The following is a 23,738-nucleotide window of genomic DNA, read 5'->3' as shown; positions in this document are numbered from 1 at the left end:
CTTCCTCAAATGCTTAGTTTGTCAGTCCCTTCAGTTGTTTGTTAAAAATTCGTGCGTGCGTAATGTTTTCGAGGGCTCTATTGAACTGTGCAAATAACAACAACTGAATAACTATGAAGATCTATCGAGAACAGGCGATAAGTCGCACTTTGTATAGCCCTAAAGAAGTAGCATTTGCATTAATGTAAAAAAAAAATATTGATCCACCGTTACTTGGCTCTCATTCTCTTTAATATATATGTTCACTCATTCTATGTGCGGGTGTGGGGGAGAACTCAATACTGCTCTTCGTCATATCGTATGTGGTGTTCTCGGTATGTTGAAGTAGTGGGACAACATATGAAAACTGCATAGATTTGTTTGTGTTTGTGTGTGGGGTGATTTTGCTTTTGCAAATGCTGTAGGTTGTCAGTTGCTTCAGTCTTTTATTAAACATTCGTGCGTGCGTTGGTGTTTTCGTGGGCTCTATAGGACTATGCCAATAACAATAAATGGCCAAATATTTTTTACAAAGTAAAACAAATTTAATACTAAATCCTTACAAATGCCTTTATAAACAATGTAAATATTTTGTATAAATAAAGGTTCGAAAAATCATAAAAAGCTCAAACTCCATTTCATTTGCTGCTTCCGAACTGCAGTTTTTATTTTGCATGGTGTTGCAAAGAAGAATATTCTCCTTCATAAGAATGTGTGTTCGAAATATTATGCGTAGTGTTTTAAAGTGTTCAAATCGTGAATGTATTTGTAAATAATTTTCAACTATTCATTTTTTTCGGTTTGGGTACTTGCAAGAGATTTCAGGCTTGCAAAAACGCGAAAGAAAAAAAACGACCTGTTAATTGTTTGCCAAAACGATGAGTGTGAGAGGAAGAGAGAGCATAGAAACAGCAACAATGTGAGCGGTCATGTGTGCAAAACTCTTAGCGGCGCTAATCAATGCGTTTTGGAAAAATGCGACAATGCAACAGAAAGATAAACAGTAAAAGACAAGGGCAACCAAAAAAATTGTTTGAATGCCTCTGAAAATTAAAAAAAAAGCTTTTTCTTAAAGCGAATTGAATTTGTGAAAGACCAAAATCTGCCGTGTCATAAAATTTTCTATTGGCAAGTAAGTAAATAATTTTTTCATAGACAATATAACTTGAGAAGAATTTTTTTAAATCGTTATACATAGGTAATAGGCAATTTCAAAAATTAGTATTCATGTAGCTAACCCTTATTAACGAGGAAATTTTCTGTGAGACATAGGTAGACAGTTTAGTAAAGAATTTTAATGTCATACGCGAAGTGTTAAACATTTGTTTGTAGCTATTTGAGTTTATATAAAGAAACCGTTTCGTGGGATTACTAAATACATTTAGAAACTTAACTCAAAAAATTGTTACAAAATGCGTCAAATCAGCTAATACCACATACATTCTAGTCATATTTTTTCGAGGGCTCTATTGAAGTATGCAAATAACGATAACTGAATAAATATGAAGATCTATCGATAACTCGCATTTTGTATAGGCCTAAAGAAGTACCAGTTCTATTAATGCAAAAACAAATGTTAATCCACCGTTACTTGGCTCTCACTCTCTTTAATATGTTTGTTTGCCTTTCCATGTGCGGGGAGTAGGGGCGAACTCAATACTGCTCTACGTCATATCGTATGTGGTGTTCACGTTTTATTGAAGGAGTGGGGACAACATATGACTACTGCATAGATTTGTTTGTGTTTGTGTGTGTGGTGCTTTTGCTTCCTCAAATGCTCTAGTTTTCAGCAATTCATTGGTTTCGGTGCTTGCAAAAATGCGAAAGGAAAACTTTCTTGTTAATATTGTAGTTTGAGAAAACAGTGTGTGTGAGAGGAAGAAAGAGTATAAAAAGAGCAACAGTGTGAGAGGCTATTTGTTCGAAACTGTGAGCCCCGCTTGTCAATGTGTTTTAGAAAAATGCGACAATGCAACAGAAAGAAAAACAGCAAAATACATTGAAACTACTGTTAACGATTATGAGTAACGGGAAATCTAAAAAAATTAACTAAAACACCTCTAAAAATTAAAAAAGATAAGTAAGTAAAATTTTTTTATATACTATACTACAACTAGAGACGAATTTATTTAAATTTATATAGGTAATAGGAAATTTCAAAAATAAGTGTTCATGTAACTATCTTTAATCACCGACGAAATTTTCTGTAATACTTTTGTAGGTAGTCAAGGTTTTTTTACGGAAATAAAGAATTTCAATGTAAAATGTCGAAATTAAAAAGCTTTTTATAGAAATTGGAGAAATTTTTTCCCCCATAAGTTAACATAAAGAAACCCTTGCGTGGTGAATAGTACATAAGGTTAGTGCTCCTGAGTTCGGCATTTACCGTTAGTCGGTACTTTCGTTTTTTAAACTCAAATAACTACACTCAGAAAAATTTTTTAGTAATAACAGCGAAAATGTTTGCTGTAACAGCAGAAAGTTTGCTAAAAATGGGAAGGCATTAATTTTTTGCTAATAAAGCAAACATTTTCTGCTCAAATGATAACATTTGAAAAATGTCTCAAAAATTTAATAAATATTTCAAAAATTTTTATATTTTATCTCATCTTTCAATGTTACAATATAAAATTTTTTCCAATTTTCTATACTTCTATACTGATGTTTTGAACGAATTTCAGCAACAGCAGCAGACAAAATAACTACTTCAATTATATTTATACTTTTAAACAAGAAATTGACCCCCAAAATTTGCAAATTTATTTTATTAATATATAGGAAATGCCCCAACTGTTGTTTCGAAGATGAATTCATTAAAAGATTGGAAATTTTAATTTAATATCAGCCGACAGTGTTTGCTGATATCAGCAGACTGATTTCTTTGGGTGTAAGAATATGTAAAACTTTCTATTTAAAGAATGATTAATAAACATAAATAATGTTCTCGGCTCTCTTCGAAAAAAAAAGAAATATTTAAGCGGAGATTACAGATGACGTCAGAAATTCGCTTTTAGTGTAAGGGTGTCCATCAACAAGAGCGAAAGTGTATGTTCTTATGAAAAAAATTAGTGGAAGTATCGACTTTATAAGTTAAGAAAGCGTTGACAAGTTAAATTTTTAAACAAATGCAAATTTTGCCCATGAACATTCCACTACGGAACAGGGGCAAACTTCTCACATATCAATGAGTGCAGTCCGATTCAAGTTAAAGCTCAATGATAAGGGGCCTCCTTTTTATAGCCGAGTCCGAACGGCGTGCCGCCGTGCGACACCTCTTTGAAGAGAAGTTTTACATGGCATAGTACCTCAAAAATGTTGCCAGCATTATGAGGGGAAAACCACCGCTGAAAAGTTTTTTCGGATGGTCTCGCCAGGATTCGAACCCAGGCGTTCAGCGTCATAGTCGGACATGCTAACCTCTGCGCTACGGTGGTTTTTAATCGCAAATATTTTGTAATGGTAAAGGAGAGTCAGAAGAAAATTTTAGCCATTAAAATTATTTAAAAAAAAAAATATTTTTTTGTATTTTCTAATTTGACGCCGCCATAGCGAACCTTAAAAAAATTATTTTCCAGGGGTTGAGTTCCAAGTGACAAATGGTTCTTCTGCGCCCTTTGAAATTGGCAGATCGGTTTATGAGAAAGTTACATGAATATATTGGTCAAAATAGTCGTCAGTACTACTTTGGAGGCCTCTGTGGCACAGACGTTAGTTGTCCTCCTATGAACTTCAATCTGCAGGCTCGAATCCTGGCAAGAAAAACCGAAAATATGCCCCTTAACTGATGTAATCACGGGTTAGCCTCTTAATATTAAGAGCTGAAACTTGATACAGATTTTTTGTTACCCAGTGTGAGGCTCAGTTTGGTTATAGATGCCCATTTTCGAACTACATCTTTAAACAACCCCTTTATTACCGATCGTCCTGTTTACCCATCTACAGCTCAGAAAAGGAATATTTTTTACACAATTTGTTGGAAATTTTCAAAAACGTATTAAATTAGATCTACTTTTATTCGAAAATGGTCTAAAATGGTCATATCAGATTTTAATAAAGCTGCCACATAGATCGATCTCCCAATTTAAGGTTTTGAGCATAAATAAGGCAAACCGATATCTCGATTTGACTTCTTGAGTCTCTGGAAGCCGCAATTTTTGTCCGATTTGGCTGTAGTGTTTTGTTATGACTTTCAGCAATTGTGTCAAGTACGGTCTGAATCAGTCTATAAATTGATGTAGCTCGCACATAAACCGATCTCCCGATTTTACTTTTTGAGCCCTACCAAACCGCAATTTTTGTCCGGTTTGGCTGAATTTTTGCGTGCGGTGTTCTGTTCTGACTTCTTGAGTACTTACAAACCCCAATTTTTGTCCGATTTGGTTGAATTTTTGCGTGCAGTGCTCTGTTACGACTTCCCACAACTGTGCCAAGTACGGTGCAAATCAGTCTATAGTCTGATATAGCTGCCATAAAAACCGATCTCCCGATCGATCAGATTTGCCTTAAAATATGCATATAGTATTTTGTTATGAATTTCAACAAATGTACCAAGTACTGTCCAAATCGGTCTATAACCTGATATTGCTCTCATATAAACCGATCTCCCGCTTTGAATTCTTGAGCCCTTACAAGCCGCAATATTTGTCGGAATTGGCTGAAATTTTGCATGCGGTGAATCGGTCTATAACCTGATGTAGCTCGCATATAAAACGATCTCACGATTTTACTTCCAAACCGCAATTTTTGTCCGATTTTGCTGAATTTTGGATGAATCGGTTAATAACCTGATATAGCTTCAATATATTGTAAATCTCCCGATTTGCCTTCTTGAAAAATGGAACATAGAGCCAATTTTTTTATCAAATTTCAAAAGTTAGAAAAGAAATTGAAATTTTTGGTTAATACATCTTAAACATAACAAAACTCCGATTTGTAAAAAACAAATTTCAATCGAATTGAACATTTGGACCCAGAAGGAGGATGTATTGAAAAAGGCAAAATCCTTAAACTGCCGACTATTGGTACAGTTACCCTACATCTAGAACGCTTAAAAGCCACCCACTTATACGTCAAACCCAATAGAACGACGGAACTAAATTGTATTGTGCAAAAATTTGTTACAAAATATCTACAAGGGCAACACTCACCATGATTACACATAGATATATTTCAACATTCTTTGAGCACATCTTCTCATTATTCTATTTTTAATTTCTTTTAATAACTTCTATGACGAAATGTATAACAACTTTTGGAATATAAACCTCCTGTAATAACTAAATTGTTATCGATAACAAGTTGACACTTGCTCTTTGCTAAATCCAAAGAAGGAGTAGGGGGTAATTGTAAAAACAGTCAAGCGACCAATCAGTTATTAGAGTTAATCTCCTTCTCATCATTTTAATATTCTTTGAGTACATCTTCTCTTTATTCTATTTTTAATTTCTTTTAATAACTTCTATGCCAAAATGTAAAACAACCTTTGGAATATAAACCTCCTGTAACAACTAAATTGTTATCGATAACAAGTTGACACTTGCTCTTTGGTAAATCCAAAGAAGGAGTAGGGGTAATTGCAAAAACATTCGAACGACCAATCCGTTATTAGAACTCTCCTTCTCAATATGTGTTAAGAGTCAAGTGGAGTGTCAGTATAATACACGGAGGGGGAGAACATGCCACTGCCGCATAGGTTTATTAGTGTGTGCGCAACGTCACTGCGCATGACTTTGCTTCTTTGAATGGTATCTCTTGTCAACCTCTTCAGTTATTTGCTAAACATTCGGGCGTGCGTTCGTGTTTTCATACCTTCCGGGCTAATTTGTTAATAATTGCAAAGGGATTACAGAATGCTTTTCAGTTTGATAAACAATTATGAATATCAATAAAGAAGTGCAAAACTTCAAGCAAAGTAAATGGTTATTGTGAATTATACATCTTTTTTTGGGAAACTTGAACAAAATCCATTCACAATCAATGGCCTCTGTATGAAGTGCCATGAAAAAAAAAGCATTGTGTTCGAACATTGCAACAACAACAACAAAAGAACCAAGGTGGCCGCAAAAGAGCAACAAATATTAATGCCTATAGTTATATGTGTTTTTACATAAAATATTGTCAATAATTTTCAAAGACCGGCTGTCCCCCCCCCCCCCCCCCCCAAAACCACACGGTTTCGTAATCGCTGTACCCTTAAGAATATGGAAAAGCGAGCATGGAAAAGGGGGAGGGGAAGAAACAAACAACGGTTGTTAACACGAATAAACCACAACAGGTGTTTGTAAGAGAAAGAGAGCGAGAGCATATGACGTAAGCAAGAGTGTGTGAGAGTATGTATTAAAGCATTAATGCAGTGAGCGAGTCGATTAAGTAAAGCGAATATAATCGCAAAGGAAAACAGTTGAAAAACAAAAGCAAATTTGCTTGAAGGATTTGTTTGACAAGTTTTTACATTATTATCAATTAAACACCATGACTTTTAAAAAATTAATACGTAAAATATGAAAAGAATATTTACTAAAAATCTAAATGTATGATAAAATCGTAAAAATTTTTCATTTTTCAGGCGCGTATTATGGTGTGCCATCAAATCATCTCCTTGTCTCCAAAATTTAAAATAACAAGTAAGTAAGCGCATTTACTTTTGAACACATACATATACATTTATATGGGGAAAACAGTGTTGATAATTGAGGAAACGGGGAAACAGTATTAACGAATGGTTTATTTACAACAAATTATTTCTTTTTTTTTTTATACCCACCACCGAAGGGTGGAGGTATATTCATTTTGTCATTCCGTTTCGAATACATCGAAATATACATTTCCTACCCTATAAAGTTTATATATTCTTGATCAGCGTAAAAATCTAAGACGATCTAGCCATGTGCGTCCGTCTGTCTGTTGAAATCACGCTACAGTCTTTGAAAATCGATATATTGAGCTGAAACTTGGCACAGATTTTTTTTTGTCCATAAGCAGATTAAGTTTGATGATGGGCTATATCGGACTATATCATGATATAGGCCCCATATAGACCGATCCTCCGATTTAGGGTCTTAGGCCCATAAAAGCCACATTTATTATCCGATTTTGCTGAAATTTGGGACATTGAGTTTTATTAGGCCCTTTGACATTTTTCTTCAATTTAGTCCAGATTTGGATATATCTGCCATATAGACCGATCATCCGATTTAGGGTCTTAGGCCCATAAAAGCCACATTTATTATCCGATTTTACTGAAATTTGGGACAGTGAGTTGTGTTAGAACTTTCAACATTTTTCCTCAATTTGACCTAGATCGGTTCAGATTTGGATAAGCTGCCATATTGACCGATCTCTCGATTTAAGGTTTTGGGACCATAAAAGTCGCATTTATTGTCCGATTTCGCCGAACTTTGAGACAGTGAGTTATGTTAGGCCCTTCGACATCTTTCTTCAATTTGGCCCATATCGGTCCAGATTTGGATATAGCTGCAATATAGACCGATCATCCGATTTAGGGTCTTGGGCTCATAAAAGCCACATTTATTATCCGATTTTTCTGAAATTTGGGACAGTTAGTTGGGTTATGCCACTCGACATCCTTCGTCAATTTGGCTTAAATCGGTCCAGATTTGGATATAGCTGCTATATAGACCGATTTCTCGGTTTTAGGTTTTGGGGCTATAAAAGGCGCATTTATTGTCCCATATCGCTGAAATTTGCGACAGTGAGTTGTGTTAGGCTCTTCGACATCCTTCTTCAATTTGGCCCACATCGGTCCAGATTTGGATATAGCAGCAATATAGACCGATCTCTCGGTTTTAGGGTTTGGGGCCATAAAAGGCGCATTTCTTGTCCGATATCGCTGAAACTTGAGACAGTGAGTTGTGTTAGGCTCTTCGACGTCCTTCTTCAATTAGGCCCAGATCGGTCCAGATTTGAATATAGCTGCCATATAGACCGATCTCTCGATTTAAGGTTTTGGGCCCATAAAAGGCGCATTTATTGTCCTATATCTCTAAAATTTGAGACGGTGAGATGTCTTAGACCCTTCGACGTCTTTCTTCAATTTGGCTCTGATCGGTTCAGATTTAGATATAGCTGCTATATAGACCGATCTCTCGGTTTAAGGTTATGGGCCCATAAAAGGCGCATTTATAATCCGATTTCACTGAAATTTGATTACAGTAAATTATGTAAGGCTTTTCTACATCCGTGTCGTATGTGGTTCAGATCGGTTTATTTTTAGATATAGCTACTAAAAAGACCAATATTTTGTTATACACAATTGAACAATGACTTGTACTTATTAGTATTTGGTCCAAATCGGAACATATTTCGATATAACTGCTATGGGACATGAGGTATGAAATTTTCAACGGATTTACATATATACCCGAGGTGGTGGGTATCCATAGTTCGGCCCGGCCGAACTTAACGCCTTTTTACTTGTTCACTTTGATGGATGTGAGTGAGAGAAACACTCAACAATTTTAATTTTTTTAGGTAGGTTCCTACCAAATTTGGTAGTTTTTTAATCTCTTGGTATGTTGGTAGGCTGACCTAAATTTTTGGTAGGTTTTTCTAACATTTAAATAGCAGGTTAATTAATGAAAAAATCCCCGGGCATAACTCAAAATTATTTCGCTTCTTCTTGTTTCTGTGCATTCGTTAAGAGTGCAGAATAAAACTATGGCTGTCGAGGGTCAAAATACTATTACAAGGGGGTCTCATTGCTCCGTAAATAAGTTTTGATATTGGCTATAACTGGTACAGGTATTACGAGAGCTCTCTGCCTTCTATAGAAAAACAGGGCTACGTCGAAGCTGCATACAAATATGGTCAGATTTGGTCTATACTCAAATCTTGAAGGATTCATGTAACTTACTGTACGGGCTAAAATGTGTAGTAAAGCAAATTTCTGGGCGCAAACACTTGAATCGGCTGATTGCTTTATCCAAACCCATCTGTTCTTCATTGAAATCGGGCCAAAAATACGACTTAATGAACATAGGATTTCTTATCGGGATATCGGTATAAAGGGTGCAAATGGAATGGCAAAATGGTCAACCCTTCGGCGGGGGGTATGAATACATGTACAGCATTTTTGATTTGTAGAACATTTGGTAGGTTTTGATCGGGTTTTGTAGGATTGTTCTTAAATTTTGGTATTAATGAAATTGAGTGGCAACACCGATCACTACGACCTCCGTACTAATTGCATTAAATACTTTGTTGTGAATTACGGATTTCCAAGAAAACCAGTAAGGAGAGGCAAAAGTACGAAGGAGCCGACTATTTAAGAACCTACACCACCTGATGTACGTAGTACTTTTTATATGTAGAACTAACCTCGAAATGTAGTCAGACTTTGATATGGATACCATTTAAAATACCAAATAGAACCATGCAAAATTTCCCAAAGATAGGACAACAAATTTGAATTTCCACATCCTTAAAAGGCCATATCGGATAAAAGATTATATGGGAATTATATCGAATCCTGTGCTAATTTGTATACCCTCCACCATAGGATGGGGTGTATACTAATTTCGTCATTCTATTTGTAACTACTCAAAATATTCCTCTGAGACCCCACAGAGTATATATATTCTTGATCATGGTGACATTTTATGTCGATCTAGCCATGTCCGTCCCTCTGTCCGTCCGTCCGTCTGTCTGTCGAAAGCGCGCTAACTTTCGAAGGAGTAAAGCTAGCCGCTTGAAATTTTGCACAAATACTTCTTATTAGTGTAGGTCGTTTGGGATTGTAAATGGGCCATAGCGATCCATGCTTTGATATAGCTGCCATATAAACATGTCCGTGCGGGAGGGTTTTTTGGGGGTGGGGAGGCCCCTCAGATAACAAGGATGCTTTTTTGTGCCAAATTTGCACTCTACTTTGAAATACCATTTATTTGATACCCATATTGCCCAAAGCGGTGAAAGAGTCCTGTTGGGGGGTTTTTTGGGGTGGGGGAGCCCACCGAGCACCTTGGCCGAAATTTGTATATCAAGTTCGTATTCTACTCTTAAATAACTTTCATTTGATACCCATATTGTCCCAATCGGTAAACATGTCCGCCCGGATGGGTTTTGGGATGGGGCGTCCCCCCAGGTTATTGGAGCCAACAATTTTTATAGCAATTTTGTGTTTCTGGGGTACCATAAGGTGGCATACAAAATTTCGCTTAAATCGGTGCACCTATCTTCAAGATCGGGCGTTTTTGAAAATTGGGATATGGGGGAGAGTCCGCCCCCCCTTCGGATATCAAAAAATTTAGTACCCTATTTTCACCAGGGGCCAAAACTCTACCATCTGTGAAAATTTGAATGAATGAATGATTTTGAAATGAACATCGGTTCAGCCATTTTTGAGTCTATACGGAACCGACAAACAAACCAACAAACAAAGCGCAACAATTTCATTTTTATATAATAGAAGAGCTCACAAATGTGCTCCACTCTAAGCTGGTGATCGTAATTTTAATTCTTTTTTACCCGATTTTGATCCTTTACACCAAATATGGCCAACAACACACAATCGCACATAAATGTCTATGCCCGCGGGCATAGGAAAAACGAATAGAAACGCACGGGTAATGTAAGCAGCTCGTGTGCCTTCGTTTGGTCGGAGCATTTTTGTTATTTTGCACTTGGCTGGGGGATCAGGATTAACAGCCCCCATACAAACACAATTCATTATTTTCAACTGTGTTAGTGTGCTCATCACTGCTCTACACCCAATACTTACTCTGTTAAATTATTGAAGCCCATGGAACCGAAAAACGAACAACTGATGTTGACCAAATCGAAGGGGAACCATTCCAAGTCATCCAACTCATGCTGCACATTGGGCAGTTTTCTTTGGGGGAAAGGATTGCGTAGAACCGATTGCTTTTTCCACGACTGATACATGGCCTGTTCCATCAAATGATGAGGTATTAGACCCGTCGATGGAATCACTTCATCGCCATAACGCTGACGCAAGGCATGTTTCAAATGAGCATGCATTTCCTTATAGAAAGGTTGTATGGCATCCATTAGCTCCTCCAGCTCATCCAGAAAGTTGGGATCCTCATACTGATCATACCATATGGCTGAGGCCGACATCTCGGGCGTCGACATATTCTGATAGTAGTGTATGTAGTAGTGTAGGGCATCCTTAATCTGAGCAGGCATACGGCTGCGCCATTCGGCCCAATACCATTTGATCTCTTCCAAATCATCGCTATTCGCTATTTTCGATTTGATTTGATGTATGAATGCAAAGTCAGTGCATTGGCCACTCTGAAGGCGGTGTGGTTTTTTTCGATTGCATACAAATTTTTGTTTGGCCATGGATTTTAGGGTATTGGTGGCCTTTTTGAATTCATAATTCAAAGGGGGATATATGTCACCGCGCAATACAACCTCAAATTGCCGTTTCAGCAGGGGATCTTGAAAAGATTTCCAATCGAACTTTTTCAAGGTCTCATAAAACGGGCGTAATTTTTCACGCATTAAAATCTCTGGGCTCAAGACATCATCGGAGAACTGACGATAGGCGGTGGCACTCTCCCAATAGACATCATTGACCTGTCCCATCAACTCTGCGCCACATTGTTCAGTGAAACAGTTGGTTTTGAGTTGGGCACTCTGAGCATGGCCCAACAATAGGTGGACCAACAAAAACTGAAAATGTTAAGAAGGAATACTGAATTTTTGTTACAATTTTAATATTTTTTTGTTAATCTTACCCCTATACAAAAGTTGTTTTTGTCTAATCTCTTCATCTCTAAAGACATTCGCCTTGATGCTGCTGCATTGAAAATTAAACTAAAACTGAAGTTTATTTTGAAAAAGTCTTAAAAAATCTCTGTATTTGTGATAACCTCTATGAGCGACCCTTGGCGTCACTATCAGAATTTAAGAGTGCCACAAAGAATGAGCATTAGCTACAGTTTGATGTTTTGTGCAGATTGTCAATATTTATTTCTGTCGTGGGACTTGATAAAATTCTGAAATTAATTGAAAAAACAGATGACTGGGAAAACCCCCATTCATGGCCTAAATTCAAAAGTGCGAAGTTATATCAAATAAAAGTCTACTGGGTGAACAAGTTAAAAACATGCTAAGTTCAGCAGAGTCGAATCTTGGGAACCCAAAATCAAGAATATTGCTTAAAATGTACAAAAACCAATTAAAATCCTTACACTCCTTGGGACTGTAGAAAACTAATCGGACAATAAATGCGCCTTTTATGGCCCCAAAACCTTAAATCGAGAGATCGGTCTATATGGCAGCTATCTCCAAATCTGAACCGATCAGGGCCAAATTAAAGAAAGATGAGGGGCCTGAGATAACTCACTGTCCCAAATTTCATCAAAATCGGATAATAAATGTGGCTTTTATGGGCCTCATACCCTAAATCGGGGGATCGGTCTATATGGCAGTTTTATCCAAATCTGGACCCATCTGAGCCATACTTAGTAGGAATGTCGAAGGGCCTAACACAACTCACTGTCCCAAATTTCATCAAAATCGGATAATAAATGTGGCTTTTATGGGCCTAAGACCCTAAATTGGCGAATCGGTCTATATGACAGCTATATCCAAATCTGGACCGATCTGAGCCATACGTAGTAGGAATGTCGAAGGGCCTAACAAAACTCACTGTCTAAAATTTCAGCAAAATCGGATTATAAATGTGGATTTTATGGACCTGAGACCCTAAATCGGCAATCGGTCTATATGGGGGCTATATGAAGATATAGTCCGATTTAGCCCATCTTCGAACTTAAACTGCTTATGGAGAAAAAAGGAATCTGTGCAAAATTTCAGCTCAAGGCCTCAATTTTTAAAGACTGTAGGGCGATTTCAACAGACAGACGGACGGACATTTCTAGATCGTCTTAAATTTTTACGCTGATCAAGAATATATATACCAGCCAGCGGAATGACTAAATGAATATACCCCCATCCTTCGGTGGTGGGTATAATAAGCAACATAAGCAAAACGCTGAATGTATCCCTTAAGATACAATGCGCCTATAGAGGGCGCAATTTTTATTTATCCGATAAGGCTTACAAAGAAATTAACGATAGTATCGATATTTATTAGTAAAACTATCGAAAATATCGAATGTTGCGATTATCAATAGTTTGCCAGCTCTACTACACATGCTATCATTTGCCGCACCGATTTTGCATATGTCCCGTTATGATACTAAAAGCTATACTGACCACTTTCTTACTTCCTTTCAATAATAGCCTCCTCCTCTCACGATCCGGATCAGTCCATAGGATCTTCGTCGTCCTACCGACGATTTCGCTGTTCCACAGTGTTATATGCGCGTTTGTCGCCCACGCCTTCAAACCGGACTGCATCGACCCGAACTTCGGGTTAAGCAAGTTTATTGACGGCAGTTCTATGGCCTTCACTACCAAATCGTCTGCCCTATCATTCCTCCTTATTCCGTTATGGCCAGGCACCCGAACGATGGGGATTGTGCCATTCTCATAGGAGGCGTTGGTTGGTCTTGGTTGTTATTGCCCTTATGGCCATTTTACTGTTCGTAAAGATGTTCACACTTCACGTCCTCGCGTTAGCACCACACCACTTCACGCATTCCGTGATCGCCCGGATTTCCACCTGCAGGACCGTATTACGTCAGGCAGGACCGACCGTCAGGCAGTCTAAAATAGATGTCAGTACCTGGGTTCTCAATGTAGACCCGCATTCCCACTCTGCCCTCTAGCTTTGATCCATCCGTGTAACATGATCTTCCAGATGGCAATACTAGGGTTCGGTCAATCCAAGAGTGTGCCGCTGGCAGCAGTGCCTCGAATTCGATTTTAAGGGTCGTCTCAGGTATCCTATCGGAAATCTCTTTCCTTACTACCTTCCTACCGTTACCTCGATTATACCGCGATGGTATGACCTACTCCCATCCTCAATCCGTTCTTCCATTGTCTTAAGGCTCATAGCCGCAGTGGCTGTTTTACCCTAAATCTGTTTATCAATGGGTCGGATATCTAGAATAGTCTCCAGTGCCCTAGTGGGCGGGGTCCTCATCGCTCCGCCTATGCCAAGACAACATGAACCTATTGTATGGTCCTTATGTTGCACTTTTTCTACATAGCAGTCCAACAAACTACAGAGTCTTAAGTAGGTTAGTCTAATCACGCTCCGGTTGAGCCAGTGAATTATCCTCGAATTCAGGCCTCATTTTGAGCCTACTGCCCGTCTACATAGTGCCCAACATCAGTGAGCCTTCTCAGTAAGCTACTGAATGTGACACTTCCAGTTAAGTTTCCGGTTCATGATCACTCCTTAGTATTTGACCTTGCCAGATATCGAAATCGTTTTATTGAGGAAACGTGGTGCGTCAAATTGGCCCAACTTCGTCTTCCTCGTGAACAGGCATATTTCAGTCCCCTCTGGGTTGACATTGAGACCTCTGGGTCTAGCCCAGTCATATGTCATATGCAAGACCCTTTCGGCCCTTCTGCATAGCTGGTTCGAATCCTCTGCATAGCAGACGGGTTCAAATCCTTCCTCAATCGGCATCTGTAATAGGTTATTTATCCATCCGCCACTCCTTTGTCGCCAAAGGAGTGGCGACAAAATTCCCCCCCTGTGTCGTGGACGAAGACGGGTTTCTACCGGGTAAATACCCAACGCTTGATTGAGTGAATACCCAATAAAAACGTTTTTTGGGTAGTTATAATTTTGATGATTTCGTATTCTTTGTGTATAAACCTGACCTTCTGATCTCATAAAATCGGATTTATGTTTATATAGCCGCGGTATAGGCCGATCTCCAGACTTAAAGTCTTGAGGCAACAAGTTGATAATTTTTCATCCGAAGTCGATGAAATTTGGCACAGTTAGTTCTGGTAGATCCCTATCCATTTCTGTGAAGTGTGGTTCAGATCGGACCATATTTGGATATATAGCTGCCCTATAGGCCGACCGCCCGATCTCCCGATATAGGGTATTGAGGCCATAAAGATCCATTCTATTACTCGAATTTTTATTTATTTATTATTCGAATTTGAAATTTGGCACAGTATGTTCTGGTAGACCCCTTCACATTCCTGTCAAATGTGGTCCAGATCGGACCATATTTGGATAGAGCTGCCATATATAGACCGATCTCCCGATATAGTGTAATGAGCCTATAAAAGGAGCATCTTTTATCATATTTCGATGAAATTTGGCACAGCAAGTTTTGGTATCCCCCTAAAAACCTTTTTATTGAATATCGCCAAGATCGGACCATCTTTGGATATAGCTGACTTATAGACCGATCTCCCGTTATAGAGTATTGAGCCCTTTAAAGCAGCATTCTTCATACGATTTTGATGAAATTTGAAATAGTGAGTTTTGATCGACCTCTACAACTTTGTGTCGAACATTGTCCATATCGGACCATATTTGGATATAGCTGCCGTATAAAACGATCTCCCGTTATAGAGTATTGAGCCCATAAAAGATGCATTTTTCATAGATTCGGATGAAATTTGAAACAGTGCGTTTTGGTACCCCTTTAATCCTTTTTGTTGAAGATCGTCTAGATTAGGTCATATGGGGAATGTGGACCTGACTGGACTATTGGGTACTGAGTACATAAAAGTCTGATATTCAAATTTGCTTTTGGATGACTAGGGGGAGCGCCCTACCCCAAGGCCCGCCAAATGATTATGTAGACCAATCATGACAGTTTGGGACTCAAATGAAAGGTAAGGTAGAGTGGAAAACGAACCTGATTTTCAAATACTGGGACAAGTGGTTGGAAGCCCCAAAACACCTCCTAATCTGGCATTTTAGCCTACTATGGCATTATGGGGCTTAAACTAAAGGCAATTGAGAGTAGGGCTCGAATTTGATACCCAAATTCAGGGCGAAATGTCTGAGGGGCCGTCCCAGCCTAAACACACCCAAAGAGAACTTCTTTATTGACTATGGCAATAAAGGGCTAAAATAAAATCTCTTACATAAGAAGGCCAACGTAGCGCAGCGATTATCAAGCCCACCTATGACGTTGAACGCTTGGGTTCGAATCCTGTGGACTACATTAGAAACATTTTTTTTCAGTGTTGGTTATTCCCGCTTAATCCTGGCGACCACATTATTGGCAAATGTGGCACTCCCTCGTAGTCAATTTTCTTATAATAACCGAAGAACAAAAATTGGATATTCAAATTTGCGTTTGGATGCTCAGGGGGGAGCGCCCCACCCCAAGGACCGCCAAATGGATATATAGACCTGTCATGACAATATTGGATTTAAATGAAAGGTAAGATAGAGTGGAAAACGAACCTGCTATACAAATATAAGGCCAAGTGTTTGGAAGCCCCAAAATAGTCCCAAATCCGGCATTTTTGCCTACTATGGCATTATGGGGCTTAAACGAAAGGTATTTGCGAAATTTCTGAGGGGCCGTCCCAGTCTAAACACACCCAAACAGAACTTGTTTTTTGACTATGGCAATATAGGCCTCAAATAAAAGGTCTTACATAAGGAGGCCACCGTAGCGCAGAGATTATCAAGCCCACCTATGACGGTGAACGCTTGGGTTCGAATCCTGAGGACTACATTAGAAAAAATTTTTTTCAGTGTTGGTTATTCCCGCTTAATCCTGGCGACCACATTATTGGCAAATGTGGCACTCCCTCGATGTCAATTTTCTTATAATAACCGAAGAAAAAAAAAATGGATATTCAAATTTGCGTTTGGATGCCCAGGGGGGAGCGCTCCACCCCAAGGACCGCCAAATGGATATATAGACCTGTCATGACAATATTGGACTTAAATGAAAGGTAAGGTAGAGTGGAAAACGAACCTGCTATACAAATATGAGGCCAAGTGTTTGGAAGCCCCAAAATAGTCCCAAATCCGGCATTTTTGCCTACTATGGCATTATGGGGCTTAAACGAAAGGTATTTGCGAAATGTCTGAGGGGCCGTCCCAGCCTGAACACACCCAATGAGAACTTGTTTATTGACTAGGGCAATATAGGGCTCAAATAAAAGGTCTTACATAAAGAGGCCACCGTACCGCAGAGATTATCAATCCCACCTATGACGGTGAACGCTTGGGTTCGAATCCTAAGTACTACATTTGAAACATTTTTTTTAGTGTTGGTTATACCCGCTTAATCCTGGCGACATTTGTGACTTTCTATGCCATGTAAAAACTTCTCCCCAAAGAGGTGTCGCTCTGCGGCACTCCGTTCGTAATCGGCTATAAAAGGGAGGCCCCTTATCATTGAGGTTAAACTTGAATCGGACAGCACTCACTGATATGTGAGATGTTCGCCCCTGTTCCCTAATCGAATGTTCATGGGCCTCCATGCCTTTGTATAAGAAAAGAAGGCGCAGCAGGGCGGGTCCCGGGGGCCGCTCCGCCCCCTAAAATCAACCAAAAGGACATGCAGGCCTATGGGGACAATATGGGACTCAAATGGAAGGCCTTTGAGAATAGATTGAGAATCCGTCATATTCGGTCTAAGTGTTGTTCTAGTAGGTGCATGATGATGAGCCTACAAAGTACATCCTTCCAGCACTTAATTTTTACAAAATTTCTATGTGACTTACCAAAAGTTTCCTTCATTTTAAAATACAAACCTCTATTGCCTTTAAATTGCCATGTAAAACTTTCGAACACAAACACAATTTTTTTTTCTTTCATTAAGGGTGATTTTTTAAGATCTATAGAAAAGTTTTTTAAACAACACACATAAAATTGTGAAAAATGTATAAAATCTTTATTTGAATCGATAGTACGGTCCATATAATTTTATGTTTGAATATTATTTCATACAAATATTAGCCGTGACTACGCCTCAAATGCTCTATCCGCTTAGTCCAATTTTGGCATTCTCTTTCCAACATTTCGGCCGGTAACTCACGGATAAATGCTTCAATGTTGTCTTCCGATGCGGGCTTGTCTGTATAGACATGAGCTTTAACATAGCCCCACAAAAAATAGTCTAAAGACGTTAAATCGCACGATCTAGGCGGCCAATTGACCAGTCCCGAACGTGAAATAAAATGTTCACCGAACTCGCCTCTCAATAAGTCCATTGTTACGCGTGCTGTGGGGCATGTGGCACCGTCTTGTTGAAACCACAAGTCATGCAAGGCAAGCTCTTGCATTTTGGTGCTTACTATTCACCGTTACGATTCGCATTATCTTTGAAGAAGTACGGCCCAATGATGGCACCAGCCCATAAACCGCTCCAAACTGTTACTTTTTCTGTATACATTGGCAGCTCTTGCAATGCTTCAGGACTATCTTCACTCCAAAACCGACAATTCTGCTTATTTAGGTACCCATTGAACCAAAAATGAGCTTCGTCGTGAAATGGAAGAAGCGCGCGATGAACTTTCTTAACAGAGCACGCATTTTGATAAGAAAATTCAATAATTTGCAAGCGTTGTTCGTTTTTAAGACGATTAATGGTTAAATTATAGACCAAACTGAAGATGTTTGACAGTGGAACAAAACACGAAAAGTGCGTGAGCTGTTTAGACCAGTATTGCCAAAAAGATGAAAGCTAAAAAATCACCCTTTATGAAATCTTAGTTTGGACTTTTATTGAAATAAATTGTAATACACCAGACGACAATACGAAATGTGGCAAGTACGATTTTTTTTTTACATTTCTCCATTTTTTTCATATGAATTTTGGTAATCCATGTTTTTCGTTTAAATTATTTGAATAAACAATGTCTGGTATCACTGTTAAGTTATTCTGCAGATATATGGGCCTGTGAAAAGATTATAATGCACGACACCATTGCAGTCATCATGACAAACCAGGTCCTGCGATTCATACTCAGTGGACCAGAAAATTCAAAATTCAATTTACGACAGTGTAAATAGAAAGAAAAGACATCACACTAAAAATAAAGAAAGAGTAGAAAATTGTAACAAGTTAAAAAGTTCAAAGTTCGAATGGGCCGAACTTTAGTTACCCACCACCATGGAGGTATATTTTATCTAAATTTCGTAGAAATCCTTTAAAAAATGGAACATTTATGAATCCATAGACCGATTCCCATTACAATACAATGTGGCAAAAAATAAGTCTTTTATGGGTCCAAGACCTACCTTTTATTGGGTTGCCCAAAAAGTAATTGCGGATTTTTTAAAAGAAAGTAAATGCATTTTTAGTAAAACTTAGAATGAACTTTAATAAAATATACATTTTTTACACTTTTTTTCTAAAGCAAGCTAAAAGAAACAGCTGATAACTGACAGAAAAAAGAATGCAATTACAGAGTCACAAGCTGTGAAAAAATTTTTCAACGCAGACTATATGAAAAATCCGCAATTACTTTTTGGGCAACCAATACATTCTATCAGGGAACAGGAGCAAACTTCTCACAATATCAACAAATGTCCCCATCATTTTTTTTTTAACTCAGGAACCCAGGCTTTCACTGTCATAGGTGGACATGCTTACCCCTGCTCTACGGTAAATGCAAATTTTGTCCCTGAACATTCCACTAAGGAACAGGGGCATATCAATGAGTGCAGTCCGATTCAAAATTAAGCTCAATGATGAGGGGCCTCCCCTTTATTGCCGAGTCCGAACGGCGTGTCGCAGTGCTACACCTCTTTTGAGAGAAGTTTTACATGGCATAGTACCTCACAAATGTTGCCAGCATTAGGAGGGGAAAACCACCGCTGAATATTTTTTCTGATGGTCTCGCCAGGATTCGAACCCAGGCGTTCAGCGTCATAGGCAGACATGATAACCTGTGCGCTACGGTGGCCTCCATATTCGGAAGCTTACCTATATTGAAGCTGTGTCCACTATAATTTCTAAAAACATGAACGTTCCATTAAGGAACAGGGGCAAACTGTTCATATCTCAATTAATGCTATCCAATTCAAGTTAAAGCTCAATGATATGGAACCTCCTTTTTATAATAGAGTCCGAAATAAATGGCGCAGTGCGACATCTCTTTGTCGAGAAGGTGCGACACCTACATGGCATAATCTTAAAAATGAATTTGTGTTTGTTTGTTCCGTATAGACTCAAAAACGGCTGAACCGATTACCTTGAAATTTTTACAAATTGTGTAGGTTGGTCTGGAACGAAACATAGACTACATAATTTTTTGATATCGGAAGGGGGCGGACCCTCCCCCTTACCCTTAAAGTACGACCCAAAAATAAAAGTGGACCGATCGGGACAATATGGAACGCAAATGAAAAGTATTCAGGAGTAGAGTATGAATTTCATATTAAAAATTGGGTCAAAGATACTGGGGGGCCGCCCCAACCCCAAAACCCCATAAAATAAGTTTTTTTGGACGATCATGACAATATGGGACTCAAATGAAAGGTGTTTGGGATTAGATTGCCAATATGGACAGGAAGGAGAAATAGGCTTAATAATTTGTTGATTTCGGAAGGGGGGCGGACCCTCCCCCGTTACCCAAAAACACCACCCAAAATCAAAAGTGGACCGATCGGGACAATATGGGTATCAAATGAAAGGTATTAGAAAATAGAATAGGAATATGGTATTAAAATTTAGGTCTACATACCCATCGGGCTGCCTCAAACCCGAAATTCCATCAAACAGGCAAATTGGATGTTCATGTCAATATGGGCCTCAAATGAGAGGTATTCGGGAGTAGACTACGAATCTGGCATACAAAATCAGTTCAAAGTATAGGGGGTCAACCTACCTCCCAAAAATGCCTTAAATGGACATATGACCCATCATGACTATATGGGACTCGGTTTTTTTTTGTTTGTTCCGTAGAATCAAATACGGCTGGATCGATTTTCTTAAAATTTTCACAGGTTGTGTAAGTTTGTCTGGAAGGAAATATAGGCTATATATAGTTTTTAGATATCGGATGGGGGCATCGAAAAGCTGGAAACACAACAAATGGCAGCGGCACACTCCACTCGACTGACCCAACCACTTGTTGAAAGCACTCCTTGTTCCGATGATATAATAGCGCAGTGGCAACCTATTGCCCGCTCCATGGAAAATGCTGCGAAATCCGTACTTGGGTACCGGAAGCCTCCTCCAAGAAACCCATGGTGTGTCAACCAAGAGTGTCGAGATGCTACTGAAGCCAAGAATGCGGCATGTAGTGCAACCCTGCAAACAGTAGGAACGCGCCAGATGAAGGCGAGGTATCGGGAGAAAAGGAGAGAGGAGAAACGTCTATTCCGCAGAAAGAAAAAGGAGATGGAAAGGCGTGAGTGCGAGCGAATTGAGATGTACAGGAGTCAGAATGAAGTCCGGAAATTCTACCGAAGAATTAATCATCAAACCGATGCCTTTGGTGCTGGCATATTCTCCTGCAGAGACAAAGAAGGAAATCTGGTAACTGATACGGATAACAAGCTGAGGATATGGAAAGAACATTTCACCCAACTGCTAGTGTCCGACGTTGGCGGCGAAAAGGATACCGCAGAACCAATGCCTGATGATGGTAAAGAATGTTTACCTCCTCGTCAGAATGAGGTCCAAGTAGCAGTGACCCGACTAAAGAACAACAAGGCAGCAGGAGCCGACGGGTTACCTGCTGAACTGTTTAAGACCGGAAGCGACACGCTGATAAAGCGTATGCATCAGCTTATCTGCGCAATCTGGCTAGAAGAACGCATACCCGATAATTGGAACCGCAGCGTACTCAGAATGTGCCAACTACAGAGGAATAAGTCGCCTCCCCATCACATACAAGATACTCTCGAGCGTACTGTGTGAAAGATTAAAACCTAAAGTCAATGAGATAATTAAAAATGGCTTTGGCCGTTTTCCTTTCAGGTAACCAGTCCGGAACTGTTTGGGGTTCAACTATTGGGTTGCCCAAAAAGTAATTGCGGATTTTCCATATAGTCGGCGTTGACAAATATTTTAACAGCTTGTGACTCTGTAATTGCATTCTTTCTTCTGTCAGTTATCAGCTGTTACTTTTAGCTTGCTTTAGAAAAAAAAGTGTAAAAAAAGTATATTTGATTAAAGTTCATTCTAAGATTTATTAAAAATGCATTTACTTTCTTTTAAAAAATCCGCAATTACTTTTTGGGCAACCCAATAATAGTAGCTTCGGCTACGAGGTCTGACCGGAGTCCTTAATCTGATACCACGGGAGTCGGGGGCCCCTGGTATTTCGATTCCAGCCCGACTATGGTGAGGCCCCAGTGGGGAGTAACGTGGTGGCTGTGGTTTGGACCCAAATCGCGAGCCCAAGGTGCCGTGACCCATAGATCGGAAGGAGTTTTAGATAGTGCTCCGCCCCTAACCAAGGGGGAGAACACGTTCAGACAACGTGAACTCGAATTGGTACCCATGCATAGCTTAGGTTAAAGCACTTTTAGAAAGCCCTTGGTCCATATAATATATCCCCAAGCGGTGATTGACGCACTAATTTTCAGTCCGCCACAGTGGGCCCATCTTTCTCTAAAGTGAAACTGCTCTGATATGGCCAATACGATCGAAAATGGCCAATATCTTTTTTCCTTCAATACTTAGGGTGTCGGTTAAAGCATTTTTGGAAAGCCCTTGCCATGGAAAGCCCTTGGTCCATATAATATATCCCCAAGCGGTGATTGACGCACTATTTTTCAGTCCGCCACAGTGGGCCCTTCTTTCTCTAAAGTAAAACTGCTCTGATATGGCCAATACAATCGAAAATGGCCATTATATTTTTTTACTTCAATACTTAGGGTGCCGGTTAAAGCATTTTTGGAATGCCCTTGATCTATGTAATATATCCCCAAGCGGTGATTGACGCACTATTTTTCAGTCCGCCACAGTGGGCCCTTCTTTCTCTAAAGTAAAACTGCTCTCATATGGCCAATACAATCGAAAATGGACATTATCTTCTTTCCTTCAATACCTAGGGTGTCGGTTAAAGCATTTTTGGAAAGCCCTTGATCTATGTAATATATCCCCAAACGGTGATTGACGCACTATTTTTCAGTCCGTCACAGTGGGCTCATATTTATGTAGAATAGCACTCGTGAGAAAAGTTGGTTTATGTATGTGATAATATTTTTTGAGAAATTTGAAGCGTTTGTGATCTATTTTGGATTTTTGTTGTTTCTTTTTTGCGGAATTTGGAGCTAAAATCGTGTTTTTATTATAAAATATTTGCTGTTAACTTTATAACAGAGCTCTGTTAACGTGTTAACATTACGCTGCAATTTGAAGTGGTTGGTGTCTTTACTAGTTAAAGTTAACTTTATCTTCACGAACATCCCCCATCCTTGGGTGGTGGGTATACAAATTTATATAGTACCGAATTATGTGGTACCTACCTTTCGATTAAGTCGACTATGTTGTTGTTGATCCATTCCATTGAATTCACTTAAACTCTCTTGCAGGTCCCGAAAACAATTTTTCGTAAGATGACACAGATTATCGGTCAGATAGAAGTCCAAAATAGATGGTACGTAATCGGCTATGTCATAAATTATTATCGTTCCAATGTCAAATTTGCTCGTATTAAAAATCGTGTAATAGACATGCATGCCAATTGTATTAAAGCTGACCAGACGATTTAAGAAAATTTGCCATTTAAACATTGTCTGAAGTTCGTCCAAAATGCGACATAATCCAAAATGCTGCTGTCTTATCCAAAATATTTCCATACAGGCATGATGTTCAATTTTTCGATTAAATCCTGCAGGGGATTGCACAACATTTTGTGCCATCTCCTGTATCTGGTTGTCAATGTAATAGAAAAGGCGGTATAACTTCGCCATCACATGAAAGTAATAAAATGTCCAAAACTTGGACAAGTAA

General features: G+C 39.0%; 1 protein-coding gene and 1 long non-coding RNA gene across 2 annotated transcripts in view; one reads left to right on the top strand and one right to left on the bottom strand.

Annotated features, from left to right (window-relative positions):
- The window catches only part of LOC106085975 (angiotensin-converting enzyme), a 33,178-nt gene extending 21,397 nt beyond the window's left edge, over window positions 1-11,781 (bottom strand). The window contains exons 1-2 of the mRNA XM_013250465.2: window positions 11,703-11,781; window positions 10,718-11,637 (exon numbers count right to left, since the gene is read on the bottom strand). Of these exons, the coding sequence (XP_013105919.2) occupies window positions 10,718-11,637; window positions 11,703-11,750 (968 nt within the window). The 5' untranslated portion in view covers window positions 11,751-11,781. The remainder of the gene's footprint in view (window positions 1-10,717; window positions 11,638-11,702) is intronic.
- Window positions 1,042-23,391, top strand: LOC131997643 (uncharacterized). Its single transcript, XR_009398320.1, has 3 exons — window positions 1,042-1,111; window positions 6,545-6,602; window positions 23,318-23,391. It is a non-coding gene; the product is annotated as an uncharacterized LOC131997643 (long non-coding RNA).
- Window positions 23,392-23,738: the final 347 nt, after the last annotated feature.

Source organism: Stomoxys calcitrans, chromosome 5 (genome assembly GCF_963082655.1).
Source record: "Stomoxys calcitrans chromosome 5, idStoCalc2.1, whole genome shotgun sequence".
Taxonomy (NCBI): Eukaryota; Metazoa; Arthropoda; class Insecta; order Diptera; family Muscidae; genus Stomoxys; species Stomoxys calcitrans.
This window is presented reverse-complemented; position numbering and strand designations above follow the sequence as displayed.